Source organism: Hevea brasiliensis, chromosome 1 (genome assembly GCF_030052815.1).
Source record: "Hevea brasiliensis isolate MT/VB/25A 57/8 chromosome 1, ASM3005281v1, whole genome shotgun sequence".
NCBI classification, from domain to species: Eukaryota; Viridiplantae; Streptophyta; class Magnoliopsida; order Malpighiales; family Euphorbiaceae; genus Hevea; species Hevea brasiliensis.
The window spans coordinates 6,052,576-6,066,371 of record NC_079493.1 but is presented as its reverse complement, the minus strand read 5'-3'; the positions used below and the strand labels follow the sequence as shown (position 1 = coordinate 6,066,371).

The 13,796-nt window shown below is 31.3% G+C and overlaps 1 protein-coding gene across 1 annotated transcript; it reads left to right on the top strand.

Moving 5' to 3' along the window:
* The first annotated feature begins 10,487 nt into the window (after window positions 1-10,487).
* LOC131183808 (cytochrome P450 714C2-like) lies at window positions 10,488-13,200 on the top strand. The gene is given in 7 exon segments (XM_058154444.1): window positions 10,488-10,755; window positions 11,045-11,071; window positions 11,074-11,097; window positions 11,100-11,269; window positions 11,402-11,652; window positions 12,335-12,695; window positions 12,817-13,200. Coding segments are annotated over 7 exon segments (1,485 nt in total).
* Window positions 13,201-13,796: the final 596 nt, after the last annotated feature.

The following is a 13,796-nucleotide window of genomic DNA, read 5'->3' as shown; positions in this document are numbered from 1 at the left end:
AGGAAGTTTCAACCATTTTGTATGAAGATAATATTGCATGTATAAATCTGTTAAAGGAAGGATACATTAAAGAAGATAGAACAAAACATATTTCTTCAAAATTCTTTTTCACTCATTATCCTAAGAAGAATGGTGAAATTAATGTTCAACAAATTTGTTCAAGCAATAATCTTGCTGATTTGCTCACCAAAGCACTTCCAACTACAAGTTTCAAAAATTGGTGAACAAGATTAGGATGCAAATACTTAAATATCTTAATTGATATCTTCATGAGGAAGTTAATATACATGTACATTTTCCCTTTCTTGTAGTTTTTTCCCACTGGGTTTTGATGGTAAAAGTTTTTAATGAGGCAATATTAATCACATATTTTATAAAAGAATAATACCCTCTTTTTCCTTCACTAGGATTTTTTTCCCACAGGGTTTTTTCCTAGTAAGATTTTAATGAGGTATATTATTTAATGTGTGGACATCCAAGGGAGAGTGTTATGAAGATATTTATGTATATGTCCATTAGCGTTCTAAACTTTTAGACTTTTCATTTTCTCTCTATATATTCAATGTACTTCATTAAACACTTTATTAATTAAAAACCATCCATCTTCTCATGTATGCGTATAAATAAAGGCATTATCGGTAATGTTTCACTTACTTGAAAATCAATAAGAAATCTACTTTCTCTCAATCTTCTCTCTTCTATTATTCTCTTAATTTCAACTTATTTTATAACACATTTTAATTTTCATTGAGAATCCTTCATCCATCCCTCCTTATATATATATATATATATATATTTATTTTTTCAAATTAAAATTTAATTTTTATTAAAAATATCTCGTTAATTCATTGTTATATTCAAATGCAATTTTATTTTAACTTTTAATTTTTAATTTTAATTGTAAGAATTTATAAACCTCAAAACATGACGTATAAAGCCAACAATTGTTGATTCAGTTGGTAAGACTAATCAACGCTCCCAATTATTAAATGGTAGAGAATGCAAAGCTAGAAGGAGAATGTTGTCTAGGGTTGGATAGGAGATCTTATTGAAGTATTTTCTTCAGGCAATTCCCAATTATGCCATGAGTGTTTTCATTTCCCTTTTAGAATGTGTGAAGAACTCGAATGGATGTTAAATTCTTTTTAGTTGGGTGATCAATGTGGGAGAGGTGGAGAATAAGATGGCAAAAGTGGGACCTCATGTGTCGTACCAAGTGCATGGGCAGTCTAAATTTTAGAAAGATACTAAATTCAATATGGCTCTTCTTGGCAAGCAAGTGTGGAGATTGGTGGTGAATTTAAATTCCCTTGTGGCTCAAGTTTATAAAGTTAGGTATTTTCCTTGAGGGCATTTGTTTGATGAAGTTATTAGGTCCAACCTTAGCTATATTTGTAGAAGTCTATTGGCTTGCGTTCCAGTGGTGAAAAATGGCTGCCCCATCTTGATAATCCTAAAGTCATGTCTGAGAGACCTTCTGGTGTGATGGATACATTAGTTAGTTCTTTGATCCATCAAAGTTCTAGGGAATGGGATGTTCCTAAGTTGCAGGAGTTGCTGAAGGAAAGGGATAGGGATCTGGCTCTGCAAATTCCTCTAGGACGCAGTTGGGTGGAAGATGGTTAGCATTGGGCCTATGATCGTAAAGGCCGTTATATGATGAAGAGTGCATATCACGTCCTTATGCAAAATGATATCTCTAACCATGCTAGTGATTTGTTTGTAGTTTAGGGTAAGCTTTGGCATGTTCGTGTTCCTTATAAGGTTAAAAGTACTTATTGGAGAATGTGCAATCAGTATTTGCCAATGAAAGATTTGCTTCGCAATCGTAGGGGTAGATGTTGATGAAATATGTCTAGTTTATCAAGTAGCCTCAAAATCTATACGTCATCTATTTAGTTGTTGCAATGTGGCTACACAAATATGGGTATCAATTCTACCTGTTGTTCCATCTTTCGTAAGGGACGATCCTACTGACTGTCTCTGTGATGCATTTGGTAAGCTTGGGGATGATTTGTGTTTGTTTTGTATGGTTTTATGGGCTCTATGACAAAATAGGAATAACATTATTTGGAAAGGAAGGGGTAGTGATCTTCTACTATTGTTCCTCTAGTCTCCTCATTTTTGCGTAATTAGCAATAAGCTCAGTGTAATCCAGCAGCTACTATCACGTCAGCTTGTGTTTCTTTGCCATGCGAAGGTGCAATGAAATGGAAATGGCAGAGAGATAGTTATATTAAATGTAATTCTGATGCTGCCTTGTTACACGATTTTGGGATGATTAGAGTTCGGTGGGTTGGTCATGAAGTGGAGGGACGGGTAGCGTTGCATGCCAGAAAGTGTTAGAAGGGCCCTCTGATCCTCTGGTTGTAGAGGCTCTGTGTTTTAGGAAGGTGTTGAGCTGGTTGAAAGTCTGAGTTTCGTCTGCCGTCATATTTGATTCACAGGTTCTAGTTTAAGCTCTTCGATCGTTTAGTGAAGATGTTTCTTATTTTGGTGTGTTGTACATGACTGTAAATCTTTCTATCAGAGTTTGTTGATTGCTCTGTGTTTTATTAAGAGATCAGTGAATCAGGTTACCCATCTATTTGCAGTGAATGCTGATTCTATGTCTGGTCTGAGGGAATGGGTCTTATCCCTCCTTCATTCTTATTTGATGCAGTTTGTACTGGTCTTTCTATTTCTTGTTAATGATATGATCTTTTTCTAAAAAAAAATAAATAATAAATAAACATGTATACACAGTGAGTCTCAACAAATTATAAACATCAAGTACATTTTTTTTTTGTTTAATTTCAATAGCTACATTTGTATATTTATCTATTTTCTATTATTTTATTATTTCATGTTTACTTGCACTAAGGTGAATACACTCAGCTAATCATTGATTAACATTTTAGTTAAATTATAATGAATCTCATATAAAATTACATGTATATAATTTTCTATTGATTATATATTTATATATCTCGGAGCATGTAATAAATTTTCTTTTATGTGTAATGTATAGACATGGTATCCTTGTTCGCTCTATGTCACCGGCCTTGTAGTTGGCTTTTATCGAGGAAAATATCTCAGCACCTGCTGATTAGCTGTTTTATTCTGATTTGGTAATTATATCGTGTCCTCAGGCAGTGCCTTCATTATAGTGTACATGTGTGTTGCTAGGGCCGAGGGAAATTCGGTTTAAATTGAAAAATTGAATCAAATTGAGTTAATTTAATTCAATAAGTTTGATTTTAAATTTAATTACTTTGATTCGGTTTTACATTATAAAAATTTCGGTTATTTCGGTTTGGTTTGATTTTAAAGAAAAAATTAATTAAATTGAATCGAACGAATTATAATTATATATTCAAATCGAATCAAATTGAACCGAATCGATTTTTGAATTGATTTATTTTTATAGGAAATTTGTAAATTATATTTAATTATATATATATATATTAATTCTTAATTTTATTGATTAATGGTTATTAGGTTAAAATCAAAGTCAAAATTAGACCAAACAACTTAAAAATTAAATATAAATTAAAAAAATCAATTAAAAATTAAAACCGATCGATTTAAATCAAACCAAATCGAAATAGAACGATTCAATTCGATTCGATTTTTCATCCATTTCAATTCGATTTTTAAAATTTAAAATTTAATTTTTATAATTTAATTTAATTTGATTCGATTCAATTCGATTTGGTGAATGCACACCCCTATGTGCTGTCTTCTCTTATTTCAAAATGCTTAACTTTCTGAGAAATGTGTACTTATCGGGAAGTACACTTTTAAGGAATTTATTTTTTAAATCATATAATATAAATTATTTGATATATAAATTAATTTTTAAGAAGTAAATTATTTCTAAATTATAAAAAATAATCATATTTATGATATAATTTAAAATGTAATAAATTAAAAGAAAAATTAATAAATGCAATTAACCAAGGACCTGTTTGGTGCTGCAATATGGGAGTAAAAAAGTTGATCGACAATTTGTCTAGTTAAAATTGGAACTCGAGTTTTGGGGGCTCAAAACCCAAGTTTTGGAAAAGCAGCAAGGGGCTTGCTTTTCACAAAACTGTGTTTTCATGTGTGACCTGACAACAATGATTGAATTCTTATTTACAAAAGTACACTTTTTTAACTTTTTATAATTTCATTTAAACCAATGCATAAACTGCTACATTTTTTCTAGATAATAATTCAAAAAAAAAAAAATCATTTTGCACTTAAACTAGAAATTGGATTATCACACCAAGATAATTATTCAAAATAATTATGCAAAATAAAGGATTCTGTCTAATTAATAATTTAATCCTGATTCCATAGGTTTATTAGATTTGGCTTGGCCAAAATGAAAATCGTAATTAAAAAAGCATCGAAAACTATTTTGACAAGTATATTTCCCGGCTAATGTGGTTTCATCATTTTATTCCCCTTTTATAATATAAATGTTTTCATGCTAAATTGATTTTAGCCACTTTGAGCGTGTTAAAAGAGGAAGTGACCTTTTTCTCATGTGTGTGTTGGATTGTGGGTATGCCAGGAGTTCTAAGATCCCAATTGTAAAATGTAAATGCACTGTTCTAGCTTCTAATTTGAACAATTGGCGGGAAACAATGGACCGAACTTTCTCTTGGGTTTCTTAACTCCACTAAGATGCATTTCGTCAAGATCTCTATTTGTATTAACTTTGTGAAATTTGAGATAATGGGATTGGTTCCTAGAAAATTGAATGATTGCTTGTGCATGAAAGAGTAAATTTTGTACTTGAAAAGTAAAGGTTGTTCATGGCTAATTACTTCAAAAAGTAAATCTATACAGAAGTGTAAAATTTGTGTTTGATCGAAAAAGTAAGTTGCTTGCTAAGAATATGTAAATATGTGCAAAAAATATAAATGAGAACCTTAAAAAATTGAAAGACTAATTTGCTTGAAAATATAGGCATTTGCATAAAATTGTAAATTTAAGTTTGTAGAAAAATTAAATAATTGATTTACAGGTATTGAAATATGAATAGAAAATTGTATATTGCATTGAAAACTAAAAGGATTAATTATATGAATCGAAATATTTGGAGAAGAATTAAAAATTGATTGTTAAATAAAAAGGTTAAAATGAGACTGATACTAGACTAAAAAAATAAAGCAAGCTGCTGAATTATAAAAAAAAAGGTTAAACCTAAAAAGAAAATTAATCTAAGACATTGTGTCTGTCAGGTATTGATTAATTGATTGGCTGTGTCCTTTGAAATGAAGCCTATCACCTCTATTTGTAGAGAAATTTTGCTTAGTAACCAAGTTGCTACATCAGGTTATAATCAATTGCATCAGTTTTAATCTCCGACATTAACCTTTTGCACATTGATTCAGTTGCTGCACCAAGTCTTCCAAAGAAAAAACATGTGATTTTCTCTTTAGATACTTGTACATCTTTTTTGCACCGCTATTCCACTAGCTGCAACCACCTAACCATTTGCAACATCTTATCCACAAATGAAACCACACTATTTGAAACCCAAGATATCCTTAGCTTATCTTTAGGATAACCACCAGTCAGCACCATTATCTCTTGTAATCTTGATTTTAGGAGACAAAAGATACTACTCCATTATTTGCAACTGCATTATTTAAATAACTACCCACTGATTCAGGTAACTATATAACTAGTTCCAGCTCCAAATCAATTATTGCTCTCTGACTATTGATCTTCGTCCAGCTTGAGCTATGAGTCAAACAATATTAATTGGACAATTTAATTTGATATCTTGAACCCATTAATTAATTGGCACCCAAAATATTAAAATTATGCTACCTTAGGTTATAATCAATTGAATAAGCTTTTAACCTTCGGCATCAGCCTTCTACCCCTTAATTTAATTGCTGCACTAAGTCTTCCAAAGAAAAACACGTGATTTTATCTTCAGTTGCTTGTCCACCTTTTTTACACAATTACTCCACTTGTTGCAACCACCTAACCACTTGCAACATCTTATCCACAAATGAAGCCACACTCTCCACTATCTGATATTTTGAATAATAACCCATGATCTCCTTAGCTTATCTTTAGAATAACCACCAGTCAAGACAATTATCTCTTGTAATCTTTATTTTAAGAGACAGAAGATACTACTCCATTATCTACAACTACTTTAATTAAATAACTACCCACTGATCCAAGTAACTATTTAGCTGGTTCCAGCTCCAAATTAATTATTGCTTTTTATTATTGGTTTATGCCAGCTTGAGCCATGAGCCAGACAATGTTAATTAGACAATTTAACTTAATGTCTTGAATTCATTAATTAATTGGGACCCCAAATATTAAAATTAAATTGTGGTGTAAATTTATATCCCCTCTGTGTATAGCTTGAGAATTTAGGTTGTACACATGTAGATATAAATTAAATTTCACCTTGGCGGCCCACAGCTACTTAACTTGATTGAACTTGAAATTTGCACTTGTTGACTTGTTTTCATGGAGATATTCTTGAACAATTCAATTTATTGAATAAAAATTAATAATAATGGAAAAGCCAAAATTTCGCGCAATAAATTAAATAGGAGACCAATTTAATTTTGCTAAATAAAAATTAACTAGCAATGTACTAGCTAAATTTTATTTAATAAAATCAAAATTTGAATTTTTTCCTAAGACTAAGGCTCACATTTTTCTCTCAGCTTTTTTTTTATTTTATTTTTTTAACACACTGCTTTATTTTTTTTAGCTCACAACCCATAGTTCAATTTATTTATTTATTTATTTATTTTTATCTCTCAACCTTTTTTTAAAAAAATATTTGCTCACAGCCCACAGCTCAATTTTCCTCTCAATCCACACATAACATTTATTTTAATTTTTAGAGACCCAATCAATCAAGTTCTCTCACCCAAGAGACCCAATTTGACCCAAACTCACTCAATTTCACTTGCCCAATCAAAATGCACAATTCTTTCTCACCCAAAATTAACTTTCTCTCTCCTAAACTACCTAATCAGCTCACTTCTCTCCCAAAACATGCCAAAACACACTCTCTCTCTTTTGGTCAATCAAGCACCCTTATTCCCTCAATCTCACAATTTTCTCTCAACTCAATCAATCATTCTCACAATTTTCTCTCAATCCAATCAACAATTCTCAAAATTTTCTCTAAACCCAATCAACGATTCTCACAATTTTCTCTAAACCCAATCAACAACTTACAAGACCCATACCCATAAGTTACCATTGGCGTCAAACAAGGAGGAAGAAACCTCCATTGTCAATGCCACAAAGAGGAAGAAGAAGGGCTGGCGCGTTGACCAGGGAAGGACGAGAACAGTGTCGGCAAGAAGGAGACAGAGAAGGGAGGAAAAAAGGAAAGGAAGAGCAAAAAGAGATGGAAGGAAAGAAGAAGAAGAAAATAAAAAGAAAGAAGGAAAATTAGTGCAAATCGCAAGGAAAAAAGGAAAGAAAAGGGAAGAAAAGAAGAAAAAGTAAAGGAAAAGGAAGGAAAATCAAGGAAAAAGATGAATTCTCTTGTGAATTTTTTCCTGTATTAGGAGTATTAGATTTTTTAGGTAACAAACTTTTGATAAAAATTGGAGAATTTGAGTATCAGAATTTTTTGAATAATGAACCTTTAATGAAATTGATATTGTATATTCTTGACCATTCCACATGATACCTTGATTTTTCTTGTGAAATTGAGCTTATGTGAATTTTTGGGACATTGGATGTAAGAAAACCCATTGACTGCCTCTTGAAATCTTAAACTGTATCAACTTGAACTTGAGAATTTTGCTTTGTATCTTAAATTTCTGTGACTTGTGGATTGCTTGTGCCTCTAATAATGTTGATAAAATTTTGGCAAAGCAATTTCCATTGGGAAATGCTGCATTTGGAAAGGTAGAGAAATTTAGAGGAACAATTTTTATTTCTTTTGGATTTAAAGAATGGAAGCTGGAGATTCATTATTTTCTACTGCACCAGATTGGTTTCAACCTATATCCATCATCAAGACTGATTCCTTATTTGGGTTCTTTGATTGTCTAGTTTTATTTCATGTTTATAGTATTTTTCCACATAGTTTTCATTGTAAATCCAAGCACAAGTGAGTCGATTTTTATAGATTTCAAAGTTTGGAATGTAATACTCTATTTTAACTATGGTATTAATATGATTTGGTTTAGTGAAATGGGTGTTACACTTTGATTCTTTGGCTTGTAACTTATTTTTACATACTTTGTGTTAGGCCTCTCAAAGTATTATTTTAAGTAATTAATTGATGGACTAAGAGATGAAATTTATTAGTGGAAAACCAAGATTTAGAGCCTACAAATTTATATGTAGAGATAAACAAAAATTTGTGAGAGGATTTTATAAATTAATTACAAAGTTTAAAGGGTTTTAACTAAGTCATGAGAGCGAAAGTAGTAATTGACTTGTTTAAAATATTTCTTTGATTGCTTGAGAAAGAATCTTAGTTATTTCAGAATTAATTTCCTTCAAGGATTGTTAGTGCCCATTCAAGATTAATTAGAGGAATGCCTGGTTATTTGGAGTGTGAATCCCCAAACTTTGGGATTGCTTTTTAACTTATTGATGCCTTTTTTGTTTCTTTTAATTTGCCCATTTAGTTACAATTAATTGCATACTTATTGCTTTAATTTTAATTAGCTTTCCTTATTTAGTTTAATTTACATATACCTTAGTTTACTACCCTTAATTTTGCACCTATTGGTTAGCCCAAATAATCATTTCAATCACATAGTTTAGTACTTAAACACAAATCCTGCGGGATAATAACTTTTCTTTATTATTTGATTGATCCGTATACTTAATTATATCTCTAACTAAAAGATTCTGATATAAAGTAAAAAAATATGGAAAATGTTCCTGTTCTAAGAGGCACACAAATCTAAGGCACACACAAAATCGTACAAGCACACAGTATAAAAAAGAAAAAGAATAATCTGAGATTTAATGTTGTTTAACCGTAAGATCTACATCCATGAGCAAGACAAGAGAAAAAGTTCCACTATGATAAAAGAGCAAGATACAATCACTCAGAACTCTCAAACCCTAACTTGGTGTATTTTCTAAATATCTTATAACTCTACCACAAAGAGAATATTACAATATTTATGCTAGTCTACCTGATTCTCACTTTTTATCCTAATTGAGTTGCAGAGCGAAGCTTTCAGGTCAGGTCACAATTCGAGTCCATGAAAACATATCCAAACTTTAAGCCATAAAAAATAACAATTCTTCCCCTTGGCTTGAATCCCTCCATCATGAACAAAATAACCACAAATACTCTGTTTTTCCATATGCCCTTGTAAGGGCACTACTGAGCACTGCAAACACCAATCAAGTTTAGGCAATGCCTAAACTTACTAACTGGGACTCCCTTGGTCATCATATTTGCTAGATTATCATGTGTGGAGACTTTCTGCACAACTACAGTCCCCTGAGATACAACATCCCGAATGAAGTTATATTTGACATCAATATGCTTAGTTCACTTATGGTACATCTGATTCTTTGTGAGATGTATTGCACTCTGGCTGTCACAAAACACTGTTGGCTTGTTCTGTATCAACCCAAGATCACCCACTAAATCTACTCACAACACCAACTATATGTGAAATGTCAGGTCAAGTGCAAACCATAGCATACATGATGCTACCAATAGCACTTGAATAAGGAACATTGGACATATGTTCAATCTCCTCATCTATTTTTGGTGACATATCTGCAGATAACTTGAAATGGGCAGCAAATGGAAAAGTCACAGGCTTAGCATTATTCATGTTAAAGCGGCAAGCACTTCATCAACATATGCCTATTGAGACAAGAAAAGCTTCCCAACACTTCTATTCCTGGTAATTTCCATTCTCAATATCTTCTTTGCGGCACCCAAATTCTTCATCTCAAACTCATCACTCAACTGCTTTTTCATAATGTGTATATATAACTCTACTCTCAAGTTATTATATTTTCTTTATAAAATGTTAGTTTAATCATTGAAATGGGCATTAGTTTATATTTTTAAATAACTAAATTAAAAATCATCACATAAAAGCATAGTATATTAATCTTATAATTATTACTATTACTTTTATTTAAAAGATTATCTTATAATTAAAATATTATGTCAAATCAAAATAAATCAATTGCAATAAAATATGAGTAAACATAAATTTATAGATTAAAAAATGCAATTAACTATTAAAATATTTTTCATATAAAATTTTATTTCACTTGTTTAGATTACAAATAAAAAAAAAGTTTAACAAGAAATCAAACCAGAATTAAATTTACAATAATTTTACATGATAATGGCATGAGAATCGTGGATGAACCTAACATATTTATCACGTGCAATTACTGCTGATATGTTGTAATGTAAGGTGCATGCATGCGCATTGTCTATATAAAGCAACGTCCTGAATCCAGCATTATGCAAAGTTAGTGTTGTAAATTTCTATCACATAATGCTATCTACGATGAATCATACATACTTGCCTATTTGGTTTGGTGCTTTAGTTCTGCTATGGAGTTTTCTTGTTTATTTGTATTATGTTTTGTGGTGGAAGCATGAGAGCTATAAAATAAAGCTTATTAGAAAGCAAGGGATCACAGGTCCTCCGCCTTCATTGCTATTGGGAAACTTACCAGAAATGGAGAGAATGATGTCTCAAAATCCTGAAACTCCAAAAATAGATGGTTCCTTGACTGTCTTACCATATTTCAAGCATTGGACCAACATCTATGGTACTTCATATACATATTTTTCCATATACATATTATGATATTGTGCACTTTTTCAAATTTCAGTTTCTCCTTCTCTTAACTCATAATCATTTTCCCTAACCTGACTTAGTTCAGTAATAAAGTCACATCACTCCATTTGGCAGAGCCAGATTTAAGTCCCCCTTTCCCAATTCCTCTTACCTAATGACAAAGAAACTCATAATCATTTTCATAATTTTATCAGTATTTTTTTCATTATTTTTTACTGAACTCCAACTGAGGTTTGAATATTAATAATCATTTATGACAGGTAAGTTATTCAAGTTTGCAGTTGGAGGATACAATTGTTATACGTGAATAATCTGGCATTGTGAAGGAAATTAATAGCTTCACATCATTGGAGCTTGGAAAACCTGCTTACCTACGAAATGAAAGAGGAGCTTTACTTGGTAAAGGCCTTAATGTCACCAATGGTGCAGTTTGGTATCATCAGAGAAAGACCGTTGCTCCCCCGCTCTACATGCACAAGGTTAAGGTAATTTAAACTTTTGAATTTAGTTTATAGTGTCGACTAGAAGATAATACTAATTCCAATCAAAACTAGTGAATAAAAAAAAAAATAGAGATTCACAATTATTTGTTACAAAAATAATAATAATATTTACAGGAAATGGTGAATCTGATGGTGGAGTCTAGTAGCATACTTGTTAAATCATGGGAGAAGATAATTGATGCAAATGGTGAGGGTGGAATTGTTGATATAGTGGTGGATGAGCATGTGAAAAATTTTACTTCTCATATAGCCTCAAAAATAATATTTGGATCTGATCATCATAAAGGAATAAAAATATTTCCCAAATGTGAAGCCCTTCTCAAGGCTATTGGTACAACCACAACTCTTGGTATTCCATTTTTAAGGTATGTATGTGCTTCCTTTCATGTACGTGCTTCCTTTTCAGAAAATTTGCGTCTAGACTCGGTCTGTCATTAACTCAAAACATAACATATACAATGGAGTTTAAAGCTCCATTTGTTTTACAGAAAATAGCTTGTATATATAAAATATTTTCATGAAAATATTTTTGTAAATTATTTTCCATGAAAATATTTTCATTGTTTGGTTGCAATATTAAATTAATGATATGTGTTCAATTTCGTATATGTATAAGTATATTTATATTTTAATAATATTATTAAAATTTAGAAAAAAAAATGACTTTTTTTTTTGAAAAATGAAAGTCATTATCCTAAAAAATGACTTAGTTTTCCCTTTAACTAAGAAAATATTTTCTGTTAATCAATTTTTTTCCCTTTAACTAGGAAAATATTTTTTGTTGATCAATTTTTCTGAGTACACCAAATGCAAAAAACAATGAAAAATGTTTTTCAGAAAAGTATTTTCCATAAAATAAGCGAAGCCTTAATATAAAATACAGGAGATTCATATATCTGTATCTTAAGTCTCTGATAGATTAACCTCACCCTTAATTTATAATTAATTGTTTTTTTTTTCCTTTAAATATACATATTTGTCCTACCAGTGTTTATTTGATCCACATCGATCGCTTACACGTCCATGCTTATTGTTTTCATGAATAAGATTTCTTCCCATAGAAAGGAACAGAAAATCATGGGGATTAGCAAAAGAGATCCGTGGGATCATTATGGAGATAGCTAAGGAGAGAACTGGATCTATATCTCATCAGGACTTATTACAAGCTATCATTGAAGGTTCCAAGAATGGTGAGCTTGGGACGTTAACAGAAGATGAGTTCATAGCTGACAATTGCAAAAATATGTTCCTTGGTGGATACCTACCCCCTGCTCTTGCTGCAGTTTGGGGTTTAATGTTGCTAGCTTCACATCCTGAGTGGCAAGATCATGCACGGTCTGATGTTTTAGATGTTTGTGAGGGACAAGTACAGCTCCTAGATTTCAATATTCTCAGCAAGATGAAAGTGGTATATATTTACATACATAAGTTGATATCAATTGAAAAGTTGCGCTTCATCAGGATTTAACTGATTTGTGTTTTCATGCAGTTAAAAATGGTGATCCAAGAAGTTTTAAGGCTTTATACAGGGTGACATTGGCGACAAGGAGGAAATGCAAGATGTGAAGCTTGGTGATTTGCAGGTTCCAAAAGGTATGGGCATTTGGATTTGGCTGCTATCATTGCACCGTGATCCAGAGCTTTGGGGACCTGATGCAGACACATTTAATCCTGAGAGGTTCATAAATGGAGTTACAGGAGCTTGCAAGTCTTCACAAGCCTATATACCTTTTGGATTGGGAGCTCGAGTGTGTCCTGGGCAGAATTTGGCTGTGATAGAATTGAAGGTGTTCTTTGCTGTCATACTCTCCAATTTCAAATTTACAATCTCTCCCGACTATCAACACTCGCCTACTTACGGTCTCCTTTTGGAGCCCGAGCATGGTGTGAATCTCCTTATTCAAAAGATATGACTGCTACGCCTGAGTTGGCATAATATGTGGTGGACTTGGTTTGCGCAAGAAGCTGTCATATTAGGGTACTAAATAAATATGCTAAATAAATATGCTTAGGTTGGGGATGTTCTATCGGCCTTTTTTAATAGGCGACCCTTAAATTTTTCCTGATCTTATAATTAATAAAATTTATGAAAAAAAGTATTTAGAATAAAAATAATTTTAAAGTAAAAGCTATCATGTTTGTATTAAGAGTAATTCTCACTTGGATTTTGAAATATTTCTGTCTCATTCCTCCCATTTTCTAACTTTTGAATGGATTTATTTATTTATTTTTAATTAGAAGTATATTATTAGATAAAATATTATATAACCCAAGAAAAATTATATATTATAAATCATGCCTATATATTATAAATTAAAATATAACATTAATATACATGTTTTAATTTTTTTTATTATATATATGAAAGAGCAAAGTTGAACCTGAGTTTCTATATTCAAAGTATTTGTAGTTACCGCTGGACCAATGATTTAAACTTATTTTTATGTCTTATTACTAGTGGACAGCATAAATTTGATTTATGTATATTCTTAACCAAATAAATCCATAC